At 44.1% G+C, this 8,964-nt stretch overlaps 1 protein-coding gene across 1 annotated transcript; it reads left to right on the top strand.

Moving 5' to 3' along the window:
• Window positions 1-234: 234 nt before the first annotated feature.
• On the top strand, window positions 235-8,839 carry DCAF7 (DDB1 and CUL4 associated factor 7). Its single transcript, XM_053361850.1, has 7 exons — window positions 235-497; window positions 2,180-2,338; window positions 3,515-3,626; window positions 5,673-5,791; window positions 6,474-6,683; window positions 7,441-7,558; window positions 8,404-8,839. Exons 1-7 carry the CDS (start codon window positions 360-362, stop codon window positions 8,574-8,576), a joined length of 1,029 nt encoding a protein of 342 aa, XP_053217825.1. The 5' UTR covers window positions 235-359; the 3' UTR covers window positions 8,577-8,839.
• The last annotated feature ends 125 nt before the right edge of the window (window positions 8,840-8,964 follow it).

The raw sequence follows: 8,964 nt of genomic DNA, 5'->3' as shown, positions 1-8,964 counted from the left end.
GGCTGAAATTTTTGCCGGAGAGGCGGGCTTAGGAAAAGAGCGACACCTCTCCTCGCTAATGGCCAACTTTCATCGTGGCCAGTACGGGGCGGGGAAAGAAATCTCATTGGGCCGCGGGGCTTGGAATGGAGGAGGGTGTTTGAGCGAGCCGACGCTTACGGGGAGCCAATGAGGAGCGAGCAGCCGGCGGAGTGGCGTCACGGACAGCCAACGAGAGCTCGGAGTTTGAATCGACCCCCGATGGAGGAGCGGGGTGGGGGCGGCTTCGCCGTAGTCGTTTGTGTGAGGTGAAGAACGACGGTCGGCGGGGGGAGGTCGCTGGTTGCCGTGAGGGGCTGACGGAGCGAGCCTCGCCCGCCATGTCGCTGCACGGGAAGCGCAAGGAGATCTACAAGTACGAGGCGCCATGGACCGTCTACGCCATGAACTGGAGCGTCAGGCCCGACAAGCGCTTCAGGCTGGCGCTCGGCAGCTTCGTGGAGGAATACAACAACAAGGTGGGCGGGTGAGCGGGGTCCGGCGGGCGAGGAGGCCTCGTTAGCCCGGGGGTGGTCGGGGATTGGGGGCCGCCTCGGGCCTTCGCGCCTCAGTCGGACCCCGGCGGCCCTTCCCTGCTCCGCCGCAGGCTTGCGAAGAGGCCAAGAGCCGCCTGGGGCAGTTGCCCGCGCCCGGCCTCCCTCGCAGGCTTGGCCGCGCTCTCCGTTGCCAAGCGCCGGCTGAGGTAACTCAGGAGGGGGTTTGGTTGTCCCCCGAAGGTGTTGCGCGGCGGAGCAGCACCTGCGCGCCTTCTGCTTCACCTGCAGACGTTTCGAGGAAGGTATAGGGCGGCCTTGGGGTCCCCGAAGTTATTGGGGTTGGGGGGGAGTTGGGCCTCAGGGTCCCTTCCGACTCTGCTCTTCTAGGGCAGGCATAAGCAAACTCGGCCCTCCAGATGTTTTGGGACTACAGCTCCCATCATCCCTAGCTAACAGGACCAGTGGTCAGGGATGATGGGAATTGTAGTCCCAAAACAGCTGGAGGGCCGAGTTTGCCCATGCCTGTTCTAGGGTTCTGTGTTCTTGAGCTACAGTTCCCCCCCCCCCATCCCTGACTACTGGCCATGCTGGCTAAAGAGAGCGAAAGCTGCAGTCCAGCAGCATCGAGGGACACCAAGGTTCATAGATATAATTCATAGGAGAGTTGGAAAGGGGCCCTGTGAGGGTCATCTAGTCCCACCCCTGCATTGCAGCAATATGCAGCTGTCCTGTAGGGGATTGAACCTGCAAACTCCATGCACACTCTAACCCACTGTGAAAGGCTTGGTGTAGGGACTCTGACCATCTGGGGAGGTGGGTGGATTTGGGGGCGGGGAAGAGAATAGGCTAGGCCACCTGCATCTCAATAGTGGTAGAAGTTGGCTATTTTATTTTTGCCCTCGGGGAGAAAAAGCCCAAGGCAGGTATGGACACTCCCGAATTATTGTTGTTTATTGAATTTGTTGGGGGGGGGGGACTTTATCTTGCTCAAAGCAACTTTGTTGTTGTTTAGTCGTTTAGTCGTGTCTGACTCTTCGTGACCCCATGGACCAGAGCACGCCAGGCACTTCTGTCTTCCACTGCCTCCCGCAGTTTGGTCAAACTCATGCTGGTAGCTTCGAGAAAGCAACTTACACCCCCCCCCCAAAAAAAAAGACCAAAAAACCAGCAACAACCCTTTCCACAGAGATACATTACAACCAAGGGGGGAATTAATATGTTTAAAACATCCCACCCCCTTCTTACAGTTAAAGGCGAAATGTCTGGTTATAGAGGAAAGTTTTTGCCTGACACCTAAAGATAGGTAATGAATATGCCAGGGAGAGGATTCCATAAGCGGGGAGCCACTGCAGAAAAGGCCCGTTCTCATGTTTCCACCCTTTTGGCCTCTCATGGAGGAGGCACACAAAGAAGGGCCTCAGATGATGACCGTATGTTCCCTGTAGGTTCATACAGGGCGAGGTGGTCCTTGTAGCAGAGTATGAAAGGTTGGGCATCTGTGGCCTCCAGATATTTCTGAACTGCAACTCTGAATCATCCTTGACCATGCAGGCTGGGGCTGATGAGACTTGTGGTCTAATAACTTCTAGAGGCCATCAGTTCTCTACCCTGAGCTTAATGTTATAGTTTGTTTGATAGCTTGCTTGAAATATTTTTTCTTATAGGTCCAACTTGTTGGGTTGGATGAGGAAAGCTCTGAGTTCATTTGCCGGAATACCTTTGATCACCCATATCCTACTACCAAGCTCATGTGGATCCCAGATACCAAAGGGGTATATCCAGACCTTTTGGCAACAAGTGGTGACTACTTGCGTGTCTGGAGAGTAAGTTGACTTGTTTTTAGAAGGTGTTTTCCTGGGGCTAGGATAACCAGTGGGCCCTGAGAATGTTGTGTGAGTAGTCTGACCAACTGCTATAAGTAGTAGACAAACATAGTACTTGGTATGCGTTGTTCTATTTGTAAATGTTTATTAAGAACTTCTAAATTCAGTGTTCTACAACTGGAGCTGTAGTCTACTCTAATGTATTATGTAGATGGGCAGAAAATAAATTGGGATCTAGTGGTAAATTGCTGGGTGATTTGCTGTAGATTGGCAAAAGTGTCTGACTCAGTTGTTTTAAAAATAGCAAAACCCATGAGACTTTCTCTCTTCTCTTTGCCCTATCCTACCCCAGACCTAAATTAGACTGCTGGAATTAAGAAAACTGAGGAGGGAAGCCTTATTGTAGTATTTTATGTGAAAAGATTGTAAGCTTATTTCTGGTACTACAAACAAATTCATGGGAATATGCTTGAAGACAGACTATTGCTTAATTCTAAATTTATATCTGCCCCCTGGCTACAATTTTTCACCTACCTGTCATTGGTGAACTTTGCTGTTACTAAAAACAACAACACCCAAAGTAGCTTCCACAAGCTTAGTCTTCCCACTCCTTGTGTATGGAAAATGAAAAATAAAGCTCCATATCACACAGTTATAGAGTTGGAAGGAACCTCTATTCCTGCTGACTTAATTATAATTGACAATCATGATAACACATCTGTTGGTTTCCTTGACCTTGAAAGCATGACGTTTGACATTGTTCTTGTTATGTTTGCCATGTTTTATGAGATATAGAACTTTAAAACGATGCCATATGATCTTGCATTGCCAGTGTGTTGCATGAGTTATAAATTGTCCCAACAATGAAAATTTTCGCATATAGCCGTGGTATTTATCACACTTAGAAGGAATGGGAGCTGACTGTAGTTCAGAACAAAACAGTAACTAGGCTTCCCTTTTAGGTTTAATGTTCTCTAGCCAAGAAGTAGGTCTTGGTCAGACCTTATTTGATTTACACGTGTCTTAACAAAAATAATAGAATCCATGATTTGAACATAATGCAGAACCTATTTAAATCACAATGAATAGCTGCACTGTCTCTTCACTTGCACTTTTGCTGCAGTGAAATACTATGAAGATTTGGAATGATGACCAATACTTGTAATTTTTGTGCAGGTGGGTGAAACAGAGACCAGGCTAGAGTGTTTGCTGAACAACAACAAGAATTCTGATTTCTGTGCTCCATTGACATCCTTTGACTGGAATGAAGTGGATCCTTATCTGCTGGGTAAGACTGAAATGCTTACTTTGGCAGAGCTTTGGTAGTAAAATGGATAACATTGCCAGACAGAATTTAGTTTGGGTAATGGCTGTTGGTGGATCTCTTTTTCAGGAAGCTCATTTTGATATGGGCCTTGAAGGTAAACAAAGGTTTCCACAGAAGCATTCCTTCCTGATATAAGTGTTTTTAATCTAACGAAGATAGTTTGGGATTACGGTATATGCCAAAGTTTTTGAAAGGCTGTTGTCGAGTTAGTCTACATCAGATAAGTTTTAATATTAGTTGAATTGGCCAGGAATTGTCTTTGCTATTGTGCAGATGATCTAAGCTGTCAATCTAACACTTTTAATGGTACATTTATAAACCAAAAGTCTAGAAGCATCCACCTGTTAGGCCCAGGGGTCTGCAACCCGCGGCTCCGGAGCCGCATGTGGATCTTTTACACCTTTGCCGTGGCTCCGGGGTGGATACTAGCAAGGGGAGGAGGCGCATTGTGAGCCCCGACACTCCCCACTGTGGCAGGCGCTGTACTGGCTGTGACGTCGCATGGGGGCGGTGCGTGCGTTAGTCACGCACCGTCCCGACGTCACCTGCCCGCCCGCTACATTGTAAGGGGCATGTATGGTGGTCACTACTACATTGTAAGGGGCATGTATGCTGGTCACTACATTGTAAGGGGCATGTACGCAGGTCACTGCATTGAAAGGGGGCATGTACGCTGGTCACTGTTTTGAAGGGGAGTGAAGAACACACACACACAAAAAAGGTAACTTGTTAATTTAATGTTTATTTCTATGAGGAGGAGTAATTCTGAGGGGTCAAACAAAGAAATAATAAAAAAGTTATTTTTATAATGACGAGGATGACATTGGGCCCTCATTATTAATTATTATTTACATCAGGCACTGATTATGATTTATGGTACACTGGAACCCTGATTAATTTTCTATGTCGCAATGGTTTTGCGGCTCCCAGTTTTTTTTCTTCGGAAACAGGTCCAAGTGGCTCTTTTTGTCTTAAAGGTTGCAGACCCCTGTGTTAGGCTTTCTATATGAATTATGTTGTCCAAGAGACAGGCTTCTGTGTGTTGGCCTACTTTGTATTTAATGCCTATCCCATACTTCCCTAAAGAGACTTTTCAGTGGTGTTGCTCCAGTTGTCGAATGCCCTGTCCAGAGAGGCTCGCTTAGTACCTGTTCAGTGGTCTCTTCACCGCCAGGCGAAGACCCTTAAAAAATTATTCTCCCAGAATTTTTAGAAAGTGTTCTAGCATTCTTTGGATCTTTTACACAGCCGTTATCCCTTGGTGATTTTATTCATATTGTACTGTTTTATGGGCTTAACCTTTATAGTAAGCCACACAGGGAATTTCAGTTATTGGGCATTATAATTAGTAACTTGAATAAATGCACTTCCCAGTTACGTAAAGAGTTGGGCAGAGCAATCAAAACCCTCAATTCACTGTACTGGAAGGGATTTGGGGCAAGTGGTTGTGTGTCTCCTCCATCCCACAGGTCTAACCCTTTCCAGTACCCACAGCCTCTGTTAGCAAAGGAACACCATTGCAAAGGAGTGCTGCAATATGCCTTTGTCAAAATGGCTGGTGGAAGCTATCATTGGCAGTTTTTCCACTGGAGGGAACTTCCAGGGTGGGGTCTACACACAGGTAACACTGGATCTCAAGCTGGCCCTGCTGCTGGCACGTAACAGCAGTGAGCCCAATCCAGGCCTCTTTACTGTAGCAGTCAGAGAGCTGGCACAATGATGGGGCTTTTTCCCCCCCTCTCCTCCCCTATTGAAATATTCATTGAAACCAAGAAAACTAATTAACACTTGAAAAATGACTGAAGATTACACCTGTATCTTAAAAGGGAATATATTAACTATATCAAACACATCCAGTTAGTTTGCTTTATGTATAAAAGGAGAACGAAGAAGGCAAGTCATCTTTTAGGTCAAGCATTATGAATAGCATAAGGTGTTGTGTATTGTTGTTTATTCATTGCACCAAAGGAGAGTTATTAACATTGGTGTTTTTCCTCCCCACCCCAGGTACCTCTAGTATTGACACAACTTGCACTATCTGGGGTTTGGAGACTGGCCAGGTCTTGGGAAGAGTGAATTTGGTGTCAGGCCATGTCAAGACCCAGTTGATTGCCCATGATAAAGAGGTGATGGTGCACTTTTTCTCTTGGTTTCTCCATTTTGGGATTTCAGACTTGTGCAATTAGTAAAAAATTGTTCCAGTTTATAAAATGGGAATAGTGGCTTACCTGGCAAGTGAGTGTATTTGTGTCTGTGTGTATGCTAATAGTTCTCCAGAACCAAATTCTTTTTTTCCCCTCAAAGTACAGTGGTACCTCGAGTTACAAATGCTTCAGGTTACAAACTCCACTAACCTGGAGGAGTTACTTTGAGTTGAGTACTTTGCCCCAGGATGAGAACGGAAATCGTGTGCTGATGGCACAGCGGCAGCAGGAGGCCCCATTAGCGAAAGCACACCTCTAGTTAAAAATAGTTTCAGGTTAAGAACGGACCTCCGGAACGAATTACGTTTGTAACTAGAGGTACCACTGTAATTCAGCTGTTCAGGGGGATGTATACAAAAAAATTAATTATTTTGCATAAGAAGTAGACAAAGCTCACTTTCACGGGGAGAGGGGTGGCAGTGCCCTAGCTTCTGATTGTGTGCTCAGCCCCTTTTTTTATCTACTTTTAGGGATTTCTATAACATGGCTGCTGTACATCTGGGTTTGCATGATAAAACTTTGTTCTGTGTGAAGCAAAAATCTTGGTATTAGAGGCAATATCATTGTATTTTGTCATTTTTCTCTGCCTTTGGTGTATGAGCAGGTCTATGATATTGCATTCAGCCGTGCAGGAGGTGGGAGAGACATGTTTGCTTCTGTTGGTGCTGATGGCTCAGTGAGAATGTTTGATCTGCGGCACCTGGAACATAGTACAATTATATATGAGGATCCTCAACACCATCCTTTGCTTCGCCTTTGCTGGAATAAACAGGACCCTAATTATCTTGCAACAATGGCAATGGATGGCATGGAGGTGAGCCAGTGTTCTGTGAGGGTGGCCAGTACACTTCTTGGAATTGCACCTGGATGGTATTGACACTCAACACTACTTAGACTCTTGGTCTTGATAGGCATGTTTTCTGGATACCTATATAAAGCCATGGGGCATTTTTGTTTCTGGGATTCTTTGGCACACAGTGGCATGGAGGAAAGCAGTCAGGCACGTGTCCTTATGTTAAAAAGGAGATAGCAGCCATACTGAGATGCTGGTAGCTACCATGAACAACTTGAGTCTAGAAGAAGTAATGATCCCCATGTTGACATGTCAGTATGAGATATCCTGTTCTTGGCCACACAATTCTTTTGTAGCTAAAGTAATGGGGCATAGTGTCCTGAGCAGGTACACTGCAGAAACAGGAGTCTGTATTTGAAAAAGCTTTTGTGTTAGTTTCTCAATTATTTTAAAGTTCTAATATGTGAACTGGACATAACAATACATAAAATGCTGGTTGATAATCTCAGTGCCCCTTTGTAACATGTGGCTCATCAGGCACTAATACTATATACATATATATTTCTCTCACTATTAGAGGAGGTATAAAAACATTGTATTCATTTGCAATGAAAAGGGTATACTTACTTGACAAGATAGGGGTACAGCACATATGTATTGTGCTCTGAAAATAGTATAGTAGGTAATGAAATACCATTTATAAAAAGTCTTTGTGGCTTCATCAGAGGTAGTATAAAACTTCACTTCACTATTCTTTGTATTTGTTTTCTCCACTAAGGTGGTGATTTTAGATGTCAGAGTTCCTTGTACACCTGTTGCCAGACTGAACAACCACAGAGCATGTGTCAATGGCATTGCTTGGGCACCACACTCTTCTTGTCATATCTGCACAGCTGGTAAGGATGAATGATTCTTGTCACCCCTTCTTTTCATATGGGTGTTTCAAGTTCCCTTCAAAGTATGTGTATGAACTTAAAATAGTAATCTGCATTGTTTGCTATAGCTGGTTTAACTATTATTATTTCTCTGTTCACCCATAATGGTTGGCGTTTGTGCTCTTCTCTAATTCAGAGTATCTTGTTAATATACTTTGTCTTGACCATTACAGCTACTTTTTATGAATAATTTTCGTGAAAAGTAAAGTCCATTATAATACTCAGGCTTACCTCAAGCTATGGGAGCTTTAAAGCAACCCTAAAATGTAAGTGGTAGGAAAAAAATATTATGAAGAAAGTTAATTCACTTGCTTTCATTTAATTAAAAAAAACACACCATATTGGGTACCAGCCATATGTTGCAAATGTTTTCAAATATGGAAGGAGTGGCGTATATGACTCTTCTTGCTCTGAATCTACTAATTAATATAAATCCTTATGCAGCAAAAAGATTAGCAAATTTCTAGGTTTTGAAACATTTCCATAAGGAAAGGTGTAATAAAGTTTTGGATTTTAAAAAACCAACAACCCTTTTTTATTACTTTCCCTTAGCAGTTCAGTCTTACTGTCCATTACAAGGATTAACAAAAATTATTAGATAACAGATGGTCCGCATTTGAGAATCTATGATATATGTAAAACGTGTCAGGAGTCAAAACCCAATCATAGATAAAAGTCAAATTATACTCTTTAAACTTTTGTTTATGTGGTTTTGTGTCCATTTCATTCCTGAGTACATGGACCACTGAATATTTGTGTGAAAGGTGGTTTCTTTTACCTCTGATTCTACATTTCATCTTTGTCAGCGGATGACCATCAAGCACTTATCTGGGATATCCAGCAAATGCCTCGTGCCATTGAGGATCCAATCTTGGCCTACACAGCAGAAGGCGAAATCAACAATGTACAGTGGGCATCAACTCAGCCGGACTGGATAGCAATCTGTTACAACAACTGCCTGGAAATCTTGAGAGTGTAAAAACAGTTGGGCACTGAGGGGAAAAAATGGAACTGGATGGTGGTCTTTGCTCTCCTATAAATTTTTAAGAACAAAACTCCATCTAGAAAGTGCCACTGGCTATTCTAGGAAGACTCAGAACTGGCATTGATGGGTAAATGTTGCTGTCGTCTCCCTCTTTCCCCACCCCACCCTCACCCTGTGACTTAAATGCAGGGATATGCTGAGCCTTTCAGACCCTCTGGGAATTTATTACTTTCAATTAAAGTTATGTATATATGTCAGCCATTTGTGTTGAGTATTTGTATTGAATGAGTAATGACATCAACTGGCAGAATGACACCCTAGCAGAAATAATATGTTGCTGCTGCAGATGCCTAAAAACTGTTCAGAGTTATAGTAATGGGAT

Source organism: Podarcis raffonei, chromosome 13 (assembly GCF_027172205.1).
Source record: "Podarcis raffonei isolate rPodRaf1 chromosome 13, rPodRaf1.pri, whole genome shotgun sequence".
In the NCBI taxonomy this organism is placed as follows: domain Eukaryota; kingdom Metazoa; phylum Chordata; class Lepidosauria; order Squamata; family Lacertidae; genus Podarcis; species Podarcis raffonei.
This window is presented reverse-complemented; position numbering and strand designations above follow the sequence as displayed.